Below are 17702 nucleotides of genomic sequence, written 5' to 3' on the forward strand. Positions count from 1 at the left end.
ATATAATCAGAATATTAAAAAAAACGTTGCCAAATTAATAAGCAACAGAGGAATAAAAAGAGCATAATCATGAATTATTCAGTGGACCTGGCGCCGCCGGTATTGGATTATGCGGAGTCGCCGAGATCACTGCATGAGGAGGAGGATGTTACGGACGTTCTCCGCAACGGCTCCGTGATCTTCCTTCTCGACGGAACAACGAGCAATTCCCACGACAAACTCGCGGAAACTGACCGAAACCTCGCTGATTTGGTGGACGTCTTCCCCAAAGCAACAAGAAACGTAAAGATAATTGCTTGTTTCACAAGATAGGTTTAGGGAAAATATTTCATTCATTGAATTATTAAAACGATAACAACCTAGCCCTATTTATAATACTAGAATACTAGCTTAGGGAACAAGAAACAAATATACGAAAAGATATGTAAATCCCTAATATATCTAAACTAATTAATAATGATAATACTCGTATCAACTCCCCCACGGTTGAAATCCACCTTGTCCTCAAGGTGGGGACCACAAAGCAAAAATGAGAGTTGAAATCAGAAGCTTCGGCAAGACAACTCCTCCTGGATCAAACACACACCGAACAGCTGAACGACCCCCTTCTTCACCTTTGTCAAAAATCAACAAAGGAGACCCAATGTTGTCGGCAAAATTCCATGCCAAAACGAAAAGCTTGTCCACGCTTCCAAGAATGCTCAAACATGACGTGTCATTGCGCGGAGGGATCAACCTCGCATCGGTGTCGAGCGATGTTGATCGAGGATTCAGACATGTAGCATCCATAACATGCAAATCCCCATAGATAAAGGCAATCTCCTTCAAATGTATTGGAAAGGACGGTGCAACTTTATTTCCAACTAATGCACATAGATAAGCACCACCATTTTCACTAAAACAATTCCCAACAACATCGGGAGATGTCATTCGAGCAGCATCGAGAGATGCGACGACCTTCTTCACTTCCTCAATGGAATCAACCTCCTCGTCGCCATCTAACAATGTTTCTTCCTCTCCACTGATATAGGGGCTGCACGGCGGAGAGATCATAGCTGGCGGAGGCAGTTCATCTAACAATCCGCCTTCCCCTCCGCTGTCGTCGTCGGGGCTGCAAGACGGAACTGTTGGGGGCCGATTCGAAGATGGGACAGCAGCTACATCGGGCAGTGACGCTGCTGCATGGCAGTGGCTTGTCATGCTCAAGCAAGATGACGAGCGTTGTGGTGGTGGTGGCGGGACAACAATGACAGTTAGTTGTGAGTTGCTAGATCGGTCGTGGTGGACATCAGCGTCCTCACCATATCCAACAGAGTCACAATCATAATCAGGGTAATATATGGATGCGATCTCTTCATAATCCAGGTTACCCATCGACACCCCAGCGCCCGGCGGGTCCCAACAGGATGGTTGGCGAGAAGGCTCGTTCTGCAGCTGCAGAAATTGACGAAGCGGGAACCCCCTGTACGTTGGTGGCGGTCCATAGTCAAAGGGATGATAGTGCTCGGGCAGTTGATAACGAGTTTGGTGGATGTGGTACGGGCGGCGTCTATCCGGCTGATATGGAGGCGACGGTGTGTACCTGTCCGACTGGTGGTGTTGTGGCCGCCGGTACGTAGGCTGGGTGTAACGCCGATGCCGCTTGTCCCAATCAGCGCGTCGTTCCAAGTTTGCGACCCGGCGATCCATCTTATCGAAGCGCGCGTTCAATTGCTCAAACCCTAGCGTGATCGGGTCCGTCGATTGAGGCCTACCTCCAATCTCGCCGATATTCCGCTGACGCATCGGCCCCAATTGCAGTGTTTCAGTCACCGGCACTTCGGACTCCATTAGATTTCGTTTTCACAGATAATGATGAGTTTCGGGATGAAAGAATATGGAGGATTAGGTGTGGCCGTGGTGGTGGAGCTGCGGCTGATTGTTTTTCTTTTTTTTTTTTTTTTTTTCGAAAATAATATATTCATTGAATTATTAAAACGATAACAACCTAGCCCTATTTATAATACTAGAATACTAGCTTAGGGAACAAGAAACAAATATACGAAAAGATATGTAAATCCCTAATATATCTAAACTAATTAATAATGATAATACTCGTATCAGAGGAGGAGGCGGGGACAACTCTGGAACACTAGGACTCGAGGCGGAGATAAATCTGGAAAAGTGGGAGACAATGTTGGAGTCGGCGGGGACAAATCTGGAAAAGTAGTGGAGTCTGAACTCTGACTCTGCGGCGGAAGGGTTGAAGACGATTGGAGTGGTGTCCGCGCCCGAATCGGAGTTGCATTTTTTACGAATTCCATGATGCCTCAGCAGCGTGAAGCCTAGGACGAAGATCTTCGTGGCTTTGCCGAAGTATCACATTTTTCTATGATTGGTGGATTTATCTACTTGTTTTCTTCTTATTGAGTTGATTTTATAGTGTGATGACCAAATTTCTATACAGTTTTTTTTGTTGGATTTAAATAAAAATTGCGTATGGTTTGGATACTCGTGAGGATAAGGACAGATGAATTGTTAACGGTATAGATAGCCAAATTTAAGTGGAGATGATGTTTGTTTGCAAAATATTAGTAACAGATTAATTTTGAAATCAACTACATAACATTCCTTTTTAGTTTTATCTCGGATCATCGTTAACTTTGACTAATAACTACACAAATAAAAAATTCAGTTTTTATTTTAATTTTAAATTGAATAGAATTATCATGACTGACATTGAAATTAATTATTGGGTAAAAATGAGTACGTGCTTGATCGTGAATTTTGCGGTAGGTGCAGAATTTTTTGACGATGAGGTGCTGAAAGTTTTATTGACCAGACAAAATGAATGCTGATAAATGATGTTTGATTGTGAATCTATGATGCGCTTATTATATGCATTTGATTATTTAAGTAATGAGTAATGCTATGCGGCCATAATGTGGCCAACCACACAATAACGTTTTTGTAAATAATTATAAAAGTCAATGCAATAAATTAATAGTAATAGTTAGTGCTAAGATAATTTTACTTAATTACCATTTTCTCAATTTTTTACTTCAAAGTATATTATGATACCATTTAAAATTTTGTTACAAGAATATACTATAGGTTATATTGACAATACAAATAATAATATCAAATATTAAAAATTATAAATACAGCTTCATATTAATATATTGTTGCTAATATATTATTACAACATGGAGTCATGTAATATTATGAGTTAATATGTAGATATTTTTACCAACATTTGGATTATATTACTAAAAATTAAGTTTATTTTCAATTATTACAACACACCCAACAACAAAACAAAAGAAAAGTACCAATGTGTCTCAACTTTGCTACTTAAACTAAATATGAGATAATTAACTTAGTGTCAATCGATATAATTCATCTGTGTACTATATGACTATTCTTAAAGCTATTATCGACTAATACATTATAAAATACACAACTATAATATAGAAATAAATAAATGACAGACGAATGTCGACTCTTTAGCTCGTTTCACGAGTTTCCTTTATTATTAGATCAAAATTTATAATTGAAGTACAGACAAAAGACAAGTTTGATACATAACGTGACAACCAATAATCTTACGTACGGGAGTAATTATATATAGTGTTTATGTACATTAAAATAAAATTCTTGTTACTCTACTCCCTATTTATGCACAAGGGTAAATTAGTCTTAAAAAATTGATACTTTTAAGATGAACAAGTTTCAAGTAAAACTAGCATTAAATGTACAAATTTTTATTAATATTTTATTTTTATGGCCGGTCACATTATGGCCATTTAGCATCACTCTTAAGTAATTTTAAGTGGAGATCTAGTGTTTGTTCGCATTAATTTAAAATCGATTTCTATAGTACTAGTACTCCTACTACCGTTTTCAATTTTTCATTAACTACCAATATTTCAGTAGTCTTGATAGTTTCACCACACAAATTTTGAAAGGAAATGAGTTGACTATTTTTCATTTCATGGGATTATATCCCACGATTCAACTTGGGGCAAGCTTCTTTCCTTTTTCTGCTCATACCAATCCAACATAATAGTGGAACTAAAGAAAACTTTACATTTTCAACTCATGAAAAGAATGAGCCAAAAACGCATCTGCCATCCATTTCCTATATTTCCTACTACAATTTTTTTTAAAAACACATGAAAATAAAATAAGCCTTTCCACTTTGCCATTGAACTCATAAAGTGGGGAAAGATTAATAAAATCTTACAAATGTGCAGACTTCAAATTGCACCAGATTTACAAAGAATCATTTCATCTCAAGTTCTCAAAAAAAACAAATCTCTAGAATCTAATAACATCAAGAATCACAATATTGGACAAATTCTTGATGTTTCAAGTCATGGAAAGCAATCCGTGTACATTGTGCACAGAAAAAGGTAGTAATATACTATATCAATTCAAATTCATCTGTAAAAAAAATACATTTCAAAGTAAGTAAAGTAACAAATCAAGGATGAGATGAGAACCAAACCCAACTTCAACGGCCGTATTAAAATAGATTCAAAATAATATTTCCAAAACTCTTACAAAAGGGGAAAAGCAAATAGAAAAGGCACAACCTGCACTTTATGTTAAAGATCATACATATACCACCAATTTTCTACTGCAAAATAGGAGTATTTGGCAACTAAACCAAGAATACTAATCGAGAGATCTCACCAATCACCATAATGAATAAACCGGAAGCATTCAAGCCAGTTTTCTGGCAACGAGCTAAACACTATGAGGCGTTTACTTTCTCGATTGATGAGATACATGATTGAGTATTTCTATCCTCATCACTAGGATTTCATCAATCATACTCTTTCAATGCTGCACAAATCAAGAGGATATTCCAAAGTACCCATCCATCTTATTAAACAACAGATTACCAATACTATTTTTATCGATCTAGGCTACTAGTCATGACTAAAAGCCCCATATGTCTATCAGCTTCATAGAATTCTCGAGGTTTCTTGACTGAACATTAAGAAAACTAGGTTTCTTGAATTAATAGAAAACTAAACTTGATGAAATTGAGCTCACCAAGATACCTAAGAATCTTGCTTTAATCCATGAACATAACCTAACAATCAATATGCTTAATTTTTTCATCATGCACACATAAAGAAGCTACAATTAAATAACATGTTTTCTTAATGCAACCTCAACCAACATAATTCAATTTTACAAAGAACGATTGGTTCATCACTTTTCAAATAATTAAGCCATTTCGATTTTCAAATGTGAAAGATAAGACAACAAACAACAATTTACAGAAATAATTGATTAAAAAAAAGTAGAGAAGAGAGTTTCAGTAGCTAACTCTCAACTTCCATAACGATTCTAGTCCTCCTCTCCCCGGCCAAAACCACGCTCTCGGCATCGATGAACCGCGATTTCCGGAACAATTTCACAATCTCCGCCACCTCCTCCGCGCCGCACTCCGCCACGGCCACCACGCAGACGCCGCCGCGCCTAACCGTCCGCTCAATCTGCGCCACGTACCTAGCCGGGAAGAGAGCCAGATCCAGATACGCGCCAAACCCTAGATCGAAAATCCCATCGAAAAACGGCAGATTGTGCGGATCCGCGCGGCTCACCAGCGGCGGCGACTCCACCAGCTCCACCCCCGTCACGTCCTCAACGCCGGCGTCCCTGAGGGCGCGGACCGCGTGTCCCGGACCGGCGGAGACGACCAGGACATGCGAGTGGTTCGCGATGTGGTTTCGCGATCGGAGGGTTTCGAAGAAGGAGGCGTAGGAGGCGACGGCGACGGCCCAGGCCTTGGTGGACCAGATGCGGCGGTTGCGCTTCTCGACGGTGGTGTAGGCGCGGGGTTTGAAATCGCAGGTCGATTTGGGGAAACGCATGTGCGGCTTCGGGTTCGGATCGGACGGATCGAAGCAGGTCTGCGGTGTTTGGATTGAAAGAAGGAGGAGGAGCAGCGTGGCGGAGATTACGGCGGCGATAGAGATTCGGTTGAGGAGTCTCTGAACGTGCTTCTCCATTGGTAGATTAGCTGAAATCGGAGATGGAGCTTCAATGCGCTATACGTCGCCGTTTGGGATTTTAGGCTATACGTCATCGTTTGAGGCTTTCAGGCTACAGTTGTCTTAAGTTATGTTTATTATTTTGTTGAGAATATCACTTTTATCAAATTTAGGGATCCACAATGCTTACCAAAAATTCAGTCCTTCTTAGCCAAGTAATTCCTTTTTTCAGCTATCAATATGTCAACATATTTTCTATTTCATCCACAACATTTGCAATGGAATCTTCATTTTCAACCTCAACTAGAATTATTTTAAAATAAAAACAAACGATTAATCTAATTAAATTTAAATTCATATAAATTAAAATCGAAAGTTAAAAATTACATTAAATTATATATTACTAAATTTAAACCTCAGTGTTATATTTCCAAATTTCTTCGATCATATCTTATTAGAGTTGGATGGAAGTTTGGCGGAGCATATACTCTCGGAAAAGAGGTGGTGCCCCTTTGAGACTAGCTATTTTTTCATTCCTAATGCGAACAATCAATACTTCCTAGCATGTGAGGCAGTCGTGAACTCTGCCGTGGAATTTAATAAACGACTGGACATCGGATGTGGACCTTGACCCACTTTTTCTGCGTGCTCTTAGGCAAGAGCACAACACCCACATCCGTGCTCTTCCGCAAGGACGAGCACAAGGGTCTCACCATTCCATTATTCAATTTAAATAAAAACATTTCTACAAAATTAAAATACATTAAAAATACCATGAATAATATTACAAAATACATTAAAAATTAAAAATTATATAATTAAAATCCTAAAAAATAAAAATTACATAATTAAAATCAAAAAAATAAAAATTACATAATTAAACTCCTAATCAATAAAAAATACATAGTTCAACTCCTAATGTGACATCCCTAACCCGAAACATGCATTATTTTGCATATTGACATATTTATTTTAGTTAATTATATGTGTCATGGAATATTAAGTGGATGTCATAGATAGTAATATTTTAGGTTATGATTCTTGAAAATAAAAATATATATAGTAATAAAATCAATTAGGTATATTATGTAATATTGCTTTAAAAGCTAAATAATTATTCTAAATGCATGTATGTGTGTAATAGTGTGTGCATGTGTACTAACGTAAATGAGTGCATGTAATTATGGAAGTATTTAAGTATTTTGTTACATTAATATATATATGTATATATGTTCTTATGCACGTAGGCATAAAACTAAATATGTACCATCTCCTAATGTGACACGTATCACTAGGATTAACTATATATATGCCATTTGGATTACTCATATTTTAATTAATAGCCATAAGTTGGCAAGTGGCCGACGTGAACCTTGATATATGATTGTACATATTTATGCAAAAGAAAAGAAAAAGAAGGAAGAGTATAGAGAAGATAGTCGAGAAAGATGAAGAGAGCTCTTGTACAATTATTTAGTGAGTCTTAGAGGAGCAGGGCATGAGTGAGAAACTCGAATGAGTACTCGATCAGATTATCTATCTTAATCAGGTGTGTATAAATCACACTTTTAGTTTTACATGTGTTATGTGGTTGATTATTATATGTTGAATTAGAGCGAATTATTGGATTATATGGTGTGAAATTGATATGAATATTTGATTGCTGAAATGGACATGTTTGTTTAGATATATTGGATAATTTGATGGAATATGATATGAATATGTTATTGGTGCAAAGGATATGTTTATGATACCGATTATGTGAACCATTGGATTAAAGAGGATCTGTGACGGTTTTGCCCTGGATCTGAAATCACAGTGGATCATATTGGGACCTTCGGGTCAAACATATTGGGACCTTCGGGTCAAACATATTGGGACCTTTGGATCAAATCACAGTGGGACCTTCGGGTCAAACATATTGGGACCTTCGGGTCAAATCACAGTGGGACCTTCGGGTCAAATCATAATGGGACCTACGGGTCAATCATATTGGAAATCCCGGGCAGATACCAGGCTTGACTGTTACAGAATAATAAACTGAATAGAGTGGCATATGCATATGAATATGAAAAGGTTTGTTTTTAAATTATGTTATATATATATTGTTTCTGATTATATGTATTGATAAAAGAATATGTTTGATGTTTGTATCATGTGAGATTAAAGGTGGAAATTTATATATACTGAGTTGTGGCTCATATAAACCACTAAATTTTTCAGGAATAAGATAGCAGTAAAGTTTCGACTGACATGGGTCATAGGAACTCCACGTGTTATTAGGTTCGGCGGCTGACACATATTGGCAACCTTCTTCTCCACGTCATTTTGCATGTAGATAAATGTATAATATATAGACTAGTGAGAGGGTTCCACTACTTTACATGATATTTTGAAATATGTATCGGATAAGTGTTGGTTTGAACTTGTATAATATGGATGTTCTATGAATTAGACACGTGTATTGATTCCTTTTATGATAAGGGATTTATTTATTATAAGAGTATACGTCAGAGGGGTTGAGGTGTGACAGTTTAGGTGGTATCAGAGCGGGGATAGAATCCCGCTGGGACATAGTATTTATGAATATCATATGATGCATTTATGTTATAAGTTTCATTTGCATTTGTATTGTCATGAACATATCTCACTGAGGAGAGAAGGGTCAGCCGCCCTGCATCGTCAATTAATTGTAGAAACATTTCATATACATGTTGCATCACATGGGGATTACCTAGGCTTTTGGAACAAAAAGTACATGGACCAAGGATGAATCAAAGAGGTAGAAACATTAAATAGCACCGAAAAATGGAATTGTTAACTTTACGAGAATACTGATCCGGCCGAGGCTGAGATATGGTTGAAAAGGATAGAGAACATGTGTTCAATCAGATGAGTTGTATGTCAAAAGAACGTTTTGATTATACAATGTCTCTTCCTTGAAGCAATATTACTATTCGGCAGAAACAGTCCCACAAGCTATTATACAACCTTTGGTACTATGTTCAGACGATTTTCCTAGAGAAATTAATGATAAATATATGCAAGAAGTGTATTGTGATGATGAAGTAAAGAGAGCTTCTGTCTTTAAACAAGAACTATGTTTGTTGTTGATTATGAGCTGGCATTGTTTCAGTATACACGGTTTATCTAGACTGCGTGGTGCGAGTTAATTCAGTTGAGCTACCAGTGGATATTGATTCCCTTGTTCATACACAAATTTGATATTATCATGAGTATAGATTGGTTGTCGCTTCATCGAACTAAGCTACATCGACTTTTCGATTTATTCAAAGTGGAGATTTGCCTGGATTAGCACCTGATCAAGAGACAAAATTCACTACTGAGTTACTACTAGGTACTGCATCTATTTCTATTCATCCTTATCAAATCTCTTGATTAGAGTTTCAAGAGTTGAATAAATAGTTACAAGAGTTGTCAGACAAGAGATATGTATGACTCAATGTTTTACTTTGGAGAGCACCAATATTATTTTTGAAGAAGAAAGACGACACACTACGACATTATATACACAATTGGAAGTCGAATCAAGTGACTGTGAAGAATAAATATCTATTACCGAGAATAGAAGACTTATTTGATCAATTTCAAGGTATGCAACTGTTTTCGAGTACTGATTTTCGACCAAGATACCATAAGTTGAAGATAACTAAAGAGAATATTGCAGAAACACCATTTTAAACTCAGTACGACCATTATGAGTTTTGGTTATGCCTTTAAAATTAACTATTGCACCTACAATTATTTATGGTATTGATGAACGAAGTCTCTCAACCACCTGCACCACCAACACCACCTCCACTGGCAAAGGCACCACCACCTCCTCCACCGGTATTTGGAGGTCCAGCTCCTCCACTGCCTCCTAGAGACGGTCGTCCACCGCCTAATGCACCTGGAAAACCTCCCCCGATGGGACCCCATCATCGACGTAATTCAACAAATGACTCCATAGATTCAGATGATTCCATGGCTCCCAAAGCCAAGTTAAAGCCATTCTTCTGGGACAAGGTAATGGCAAGCCCAGATCATTCGATGGTCTGGCATGAGATCAAAGCCGGCTCTTTTCAGTAAGTACTTGCATTGCATTGCATTACCTAGATTTTTCGCCTCCCCGTTCGTCATGTTGATCGTGTAACTGTTTCCAAAATTTGCAGATTTGATGAGGAGATGATGGAAGCTTTGTTTGGATATGCAGCAGCTGATCAGAAGAAGCAAAAAGGAAAAGAATCAGCTTTAGCTGAATCTTCTAATCAGTTTATTCAGATTATTGATCCTAAAAAAGCACAGAACTTGGCAATTCTTTTAAAAGCATTGAATGTGACATCAAAAGAAGTTTGTGATGCACTCAAAGGTGTGTGATTATCAGATTTTTTTGGCAATTAGTTTACAAGAGATAAAATCATGTGCATATTAAATATAACATGACTAAATTTTGTGTGTTTGTCACCTAGGTAATGAGCTTCCATCAGAATTCATCCAAAATCTGTTGAAAATGGCACCAACCGACGACGAAGAACTCAAGCTTAGGTTATATACCGGAGATCTATCTCTAATTGGCCCGGCTGAGAGATTCCTCAATGCCTTGATTGAAATCCCGTTTGCCTTTAAACGTTTGGAATCATTGTTGTTCATAAGCACGTTTCATGAGGATTTCACTTCAGTCCAACAATCTTTAACAACTTTAGAGGTTTGTATATATCTTATGACGAATTCTTATAAAAGGCTTCCTAACATATGAGATCACTTTTGAATTCTGTGAGGTGATTGAACACTTGGGTTTAATTTAGCTAACTCTGAATCTTTTATTTTGAGATGTAAGTTACACCAATCTGATGATTCATTATGAGCCAAATATTCTTATAACTGTTGGATATTTGACACACAAAATATAAGAGTACTCAACAAGGAAAAAGTATGGAAGATAAGTGGGACTAAAACTTCTCACAAAGGTATTACAAAATACACAATACAAAACTCTTCCTTCCTTTCTAACTTAGAGCTACGGCTCTTTCTTACAAAACTCTTCCTTCTCTTTTCTTTCTTTCCTTGATAATACAATAAACTACAACTACACCTATTTATAGATATTCAAAGATGGATAAACTAGGCTACCTAGTATACACATATCCACTACGTATCATGATTAGCTTATTTAGAAAGCTATCACATACTAACCATATATTCCACCGCCTATTACATATTGGAATTGTGGCTTCATTTTGATCATGAGGAAACAAAATTTCATCCACATATATTAAGTAGGTGATGCACCTACTTCATCACTTTTCTTAATCATGAAGTAATTGAGTTTAATAACTCAACATCCTCCCTTAAGCTCAATTCTTCAAGGTCTTCATGCCAAGTAAAAACTTCAATCTCCTGAAGACATCCTGCTTTAGTGGCTTTGTAAATATGTCTGCAATTTGATCCTGTGACTTGCAGTATACTAATTCCACATCATTTTGGTTCACGTGCTCCCCGAATAAAGTGATAACGAGTATCAATATGCTTACTTCTTTCGTGGAACACTGGATTCTTTGCAAGTGCTATTGCAGACTTATTATCAACACGTATCTCCGTCGGGCCTTTTTGCGCGTATCCCAGAAAACTTAGTAAATTTCTCAACCAAATGCAATGGCACACCGTTGAACTTGCTGCCACATACTCGGCTTCACATGTTGAGAGTGTCACTACAGCTTGCTTCTTTGACGACCAAGTAAAGATAGCATCTCCAATATAAAAACAGTAGCCGGTAGTGCTCTTTCTTTCATCCAAGTCTCTTCCCCAGTCGCTATCCGAATAACCAACGAGTTTAACTTCTTGATTAGAGGGGTAAAGTATACCTTCATTCAACGTACCTTTAATATAGCGCAAAATCCTCTTGGCCGCATTCAAATGAGACTGTGACGGCGTTTCCATGTATCTGCTGATTAATCCAACTCCATAAAGAATATCAGGCCTAGTGCACGTTAGATATCGTAAACTTCCAACGAGGCTTTTGAAGTAAGTTGGATCCACCTCAGCTTCACCATCATGCTTCCTTAATTCTTGACCGATCGCCACGGGAGTGTTAACAGGATTGCAAGACTCCATTTTGAATTTCTCCAAGATTTGTTTTGCAAAAGAGCTTTGAGAGATAAATATCCCATCTTCATTTTGCACTACCTCAATTCCCAGAAAATGTGCCATCAAACCAATGTCCGTCATCTCGAACTCTTTGATCATGCTCTTCTTGAATTTATGAAACATTGCTTCACAATTTCCAGTAAAGATTAGATCATCAACATATAGGCAAACAAATAACATGTTACCTGCAGCATCTTTCTTCAAGTATAGAGCATGTTCGAAAGGGCACTTCACAAAGTCATTCTTCAGAAAATACTCATTGATTCTGGAATTCCATGCTCGTGGAGCTTGCTTGAGCCCGTACAAAGCCTTCTTCAATCTGTAAATTTTATCTTCAGCTCCTCGTTTCACATAACCTTCAGGTTGCTCAACGTAAATTTCTTCTTCAAGAAAACCATTTAGAAAAGCCGACTTCACATCGAGCTGATAGATCTTCCAATTGTGTTGGGCGGCCAGCGAGATAAATAATCTGATCGTCTCAAGACGAGCAACAGGAGCGAAGACTTCACTATAATCAATTCCGGCCTTCTGCTTGTATCCTTTCGCCACCAACCTCGCTTTGTACCTTTGCACTTCACCATTGGCATTTTTCTTTGTTTTGAACACCCATTTCACACCAATTGCTTTTCGGCCTTCTGGCAGTGTTGTCAACGACCAAGTATCATTTTTCTCGATCGCATTGATTTCTTCATCCATTGCAATCTTCCATTTCATTTCTTGTGCAGCATCTGTATAAGCAATTGGATCAGCATCCATATAAAAACAAATAAGATTCACATTTTCCTCCACAGCTTTATCAACTTCTTCGGTAGCTTCATATATATCGTTCAGATTGCGCATCCTTCTTGGCCTTCCGACTGGACCTTGAGATGATGTTGGTGAATCAGGTTCTTCAACTTCACGTGCATCTTCTTGCTGATCAGGTACAATTTCTGACGTGCTTGTAGCTTTCTTATCCTCCCAGCTCCATGTTTGATCTTCTTCAAACACCACATCGCGGCTTATGATCACCTTCTTTGTGAGTGGGTTATACAATTTATAACCCATTACTCGATCACCATATCCCACGAAGATACATTTTTCACCTTTATCATCAAGCTTGATTCTTCGAGCTTCAGGAATTTTGGCATAGGCAATACAGCCAAAAACTCTTAGGTGCGCAACACTGGGCTTGAACGAGCTCCATGCCTCTTCGGGCGTCATGTTACGAACACTTTTGGTGGGACACCGATTCAGGAGATATACTGCTGTTGCGACAGCTTCAGCCCAGAATTCTCGGGGTAAGTCCTTCCCTTTGATCATACTCCTCGCCATATCAAGAATTGTTCGATTCTTCCTTTCAGCAACACCATTCAGTTGAGGAGTATATGCAGGTGTAAGTTGGTGAACGATTCCATGATCCTTGCAAAATTTTTCGAACAGATCGGATGTGAACTCGCCTCCTTGGTCGGATCTGAGAACTTTAATATAGTGTCCACTCTGCCTTCCCACAAGAATTTTGAATTCTTTGAAAATATCAAACACTTCAGATTTCCTTTTCAAAAAATACACCCAAGTCTTTCTGGAGTAATCATCAATGAAAGTTAGAAAGTATTGATTACCTCCAGTAGAAATAGGCTTCAGAGGACCACAAACATCTGTATGAACGATCTCCAACGGGCGTGATGCTCTCCATCTCATTTCTTTTGAGAAACTTGGCCTGTGATGTTTTCCCAGTATGCATCCTTCACAAACTTCTTCAGGATGATCAATATGAGGCAAGCCTTTCACCATATTCTTTGAAGACAGAAGCTTCAAACCACCAAAATTCAGATGTCCAAGACGTAAATGCCATAACCACGATTCATCTTTAAAAAATGCATTCATGCACTTCAACATATCATGTTTCATGTTCAATGCAAATAATCTATTTTTGGACATCTTCACAGAGGCAACCAAACTACCTCGAGCATCATTGATAGTAAGGCAAGAATTCTTGATATTAATATCAAATCCTTTCTCCAGCAATTGACCAAGACTCAAAATATTGCTCTTCATGGCAGGCACATAATAGACGTCATATATAAAGCCATGATTTCCATTCTTCAACTTAATCAAGATATTACCTTTTCCTTGCACCGCTACTTTGGAAGAATCTCCAAAAGTAACATCCCCATAAGATGTCTCCTTCAGCTCCACGAAGAGTTCCTTGTTCCCGCACATGTGGTTACTAGCTCCAGTATCCAAGTACCACGTGCTGCACTGATCACCCTCAAGTCCTTTATGAGTAAAAAGAGAGGTTGAAATTACCTGCTCATTATTGTCTCCACCATCGGCATAATGGACTTGTTGGTTGGATCTGGTATTTCCGGCTGTTGGACATTCATAGCTGTAATGCCCGAATTCGTGACAAGTATAGCACTCGACATTTGCTTTATCAAACCCTGGTTGATTATAGGTTTGAGAATAACCGCCTCTGTATTGTCCTCTTCCTCGTCCTCGTTGTCCATAAGAATTCCGACCTCTGCCTCGATAGGTGGAATTTTGGCGTCCTCCCTCATTTTGATAATTCTGACCTCGTCCTCCTCGATTTTGGTAATTCTGGCCACGTCCTCCTTCGTAATGATAATTTTGGCCGCGTCCTCCTCGGCCACGATAGCCTCGTCCTCGGCTTCGACCTCGGTTGTATCCGCCACGTGATGTCCCAGGCTCAAACTTCTTGTCTTCTTGTATCGACATCTTTGCTTGTAGCATATGCTCAAGTGACGGAGTTGTCTTTTTCTTCATGCGTTGCTCGTGGACTTCCAAGCTGCTCTGTAACTGGTCGATTGACATAGTGTTGAGATCTTTTGATTCTTCGATAGCCGCAACGACGTGCTCAAATTTTGACGTCAAGGAACGAAGAATTTTCTCAATGACACGAACATCTTCAACTATCTCTCCTTGCCTTTTCATTTGATTCACAATAACTAATGTTCTTGTGAAATAGTCTGAAATGCTCTCCGTTTCAGACATGGCCAAGCTTTCGAACTCGCCACGTAGGATCTGCAGTCGAACTCGTATCGCCTTATCAACGCCGGTGAAAGAATTCTTCAGAATCTCCCAGGCTTGTTTTGACATGGTGGCCGCACTTACTTTCTCGAACGTGGTTTCATCAATACCTTGATAGATATTGAACAACGCCTTCTTGTCTCGTTTCCTTGCATCTCTGAGGGCGTTCTTCTGGTTGTTCGTCAGGGCATCTTCGGCTTCTGGGGAGGCAGGTTCGGTGTAGCCGTCTTGAACAATATCCCACAACTCTTGTGATTGCAACAAGACTCGCATCTGAATACTCCAATTCCCATAATTGTGTTTCTCTAATTTGGGAATCTGGGGTTGAACCATATTCAACGTTGTCGCCATAGGTAGGATCGAGTGGCTCTAGATACCAGATTTGTTGGATATTTGACACACAAAATATAAGAGTACTCAACAAGGAAAAAGTATGGAAGATAAGTGGGACTAAAACTTTTCACAAAGGTATTACAAAATACACAATACAAAACTCTTCCTTCCTTTCTAACTTAGAGCTACGGCTCTTTCTTACAAAACTCTTCCTTCTCTTTTCTTTCTTTCCTTGATAATACAATAAACTACAACTACACCTATTTATAGATATTCAAAGATGGATAAACTAGGCTACCTAGTATACACATATCCACTACGTATCATGATTAGCTTATTTAGAAAGCTATCACATACTAACCATATATTCCACCGCCTATTACATATTGGAATTGTGGCTTCATTTTGATCATGAGGAAACAAAATTTCATCCACATATATTAAGTAGGTGATGCACCTACTTCATCACTTTTCTTAATCATGAAGTAATTGAGTTTAATAACTCAACAATAACTGCATTTGATTACCATTCGTTTTGACACTTTTGAAAGTTCTTAAAACATGTTGCTTGAGACAACGAAGCACAACTCAGTTTGTAAGAAACTTCCCATCCAATAAGTAGACTAGGGGTTCGAGTCATGTTGTGTGCGTGGGTGTAGGTGTGTGCGCGAGTTACAGCCCTAAAAAACATGTTGCTCGACTCATGCATTGCAATGCTTGTTTAGTTCCTGTGTATTTTTTGTTCTGTTGTTGATGTCTTTGTGTGAATGAAAATTATGATACCATTTTCAGGCAGCATGTGACGAGCTCAGAAACAGCCGACTCTTCCTTAAACTCTTGGAAGCTGTTCTGAAAACTGGCAACCGTATGAATGATGGAACCTACCGCGGTGGTGCTCAGGCATTCAAGCTCGACACGCTCTTGAAACTATCTGATGTTAAAGGAACAGATGGGAAGACCACGCTGCTGCATTTTGTCGTCCACGAAATAATCCGTGGAGAAGGAGTAAGAGCTGCTCGTAGAATGAGGGAGAGCAAGAGCTTGTCCAGTGTGAGGACGAATGATCTTAACGATGATGCTTCCCAAAACACAGAAGATTACTACCGAAGCCTCGGCCTTCAAGAGGTGTCTGGCCTCTGCAATTGTCTTTTGAATGTGAAAAAGGCAGCGGTGATTGATCGTGACATCATAAGTGAGTACGTGACCAAACTTGGTCAGTCCCGTTTCAAGACAAAAGAATTTCTTGAGAACGAGATGGGTAGCTTGGATGAAGATATCAAGTTTCTCGACATTCTTACGAGAATCATTAACCAGTTTGAGAGCGACGCTGCATGGCTTGCGGAGGAGAGGGAGAGAGTGATGAACTTAGTGAAGAGCACCGGGGACTACTTCCAGGGTCGGTCGGGCAAGGACGAGGAGGGGCATCTCTTTTTGATCGTCCGGGACTTCTCAGTGATGGTGGACAAGGCATGCCAAGACGTGAAGAGCTCCATAAAATTGCCCAAGACGCACAGAAAAGATGCCTTCACACCATCATTATCGCCTTCGCCGTCTCAAGGGTCGCCCCCGGCCTCTGAGACGACGCATGAGAAGCGGTCACGTCTCTTTCCGGAAATGAGGGATCGCCAAATTGACAGTGAATTCAGCTCGGACGATGAAATCTAATCTTTTCCCCGAGGTATGCAAAAATGGAGAGGTGAAATGCTTCTTTAAAACGTTGGAAGTTCTTAAATACTCCCTCCGCTCCCAAAATAAAAATAGACATTATTTTTACAGAACAAAGTATATGTGCACCACACTAGCCTATTGAATTTGTGACATGTAATAGTTGGTCCCTATTATTTTTAGGAAAATGGAAAAAATTGTTGGTTAGGTCCAACTTTCATGAGTGCAAATGCATGAGAGTTGAACCACAAATTTTCATTAGAATCAGGAAATGTTGTCGAAGTCTTTCAATATTAATTTTGTGATATGTGACAATCGGAGCAACCTCTTTTAAGGGCATTAGCAATGGGGCGCCCTAAGGCGCGCCCTAAGGCGCGCCCTATGGCGCGCCACGTCAGCAGTTTTATCCTCCTACCTCCCCACCTGCAGTGGGGCGCCCTAAGGCGCGCCCTAAGGCGCGCCCTATGGCGCGCCACATCATCATTTTATTTATTTGTTTAATTGATTTAAATGTTTTCAACTAACAATTAATAACGA

General features: G+C 39.0%; 2 protein-coding genes across 2 annotated transcripts; one reads left to right on the forward strand and one right to left on the reverse strand.

The window, feature by feature from the left end:
- Positions 1-5318: 5318 nt before the first annotated feature.
- Positions 5319-6008, reverse strand: LOC121803716. The gene has a single exon (XM_042203343.1). It carries the CDS (start codon positions 6006-6008, stop codon positions 5319-5321), a length of 690 nt encoding a protein of 229 aa, XP_042059277.1.
- Positions 6009-9767: 3759 nt separating this feature from the next.
- LOC121803717 (formin-like protein 5) lies at positions 9768-17395 on the forward strand. The gene is made up of 4 exons (XM_042203344.1): positions 9768-10078; positions 10166-10362; positions 10463-10698; positions 16293-17395. Exons 1-4 carry the CDS (start codon positions 9768-9770, stop codon positions 17163-17165), a joined length of 1617 nt encoding a protein of 538 aa, XP_042059278.1. The 3' UTR covers positions 17166-17395.
- The last annotated feature ends 307 nt before the right edge of the window (positions 17396-17702 follow it).

The sequence above is a fragment of the Salvia splendens genome, chromosome 5 (genome assembly GCF_004379255.2).
Source record: "Salvia splendens isolate huo1 chromosome 5, SspV2, whole genome shotgun sequence".
In the NCBI taxonomy this organism is placed as follows: domain Eukaryota; kingdom Viridiplantae; phylum Streptophyta; class Magnoliopsida; order Lamiales; family Lamiaceae; genus Salvia; species Salvia splendens.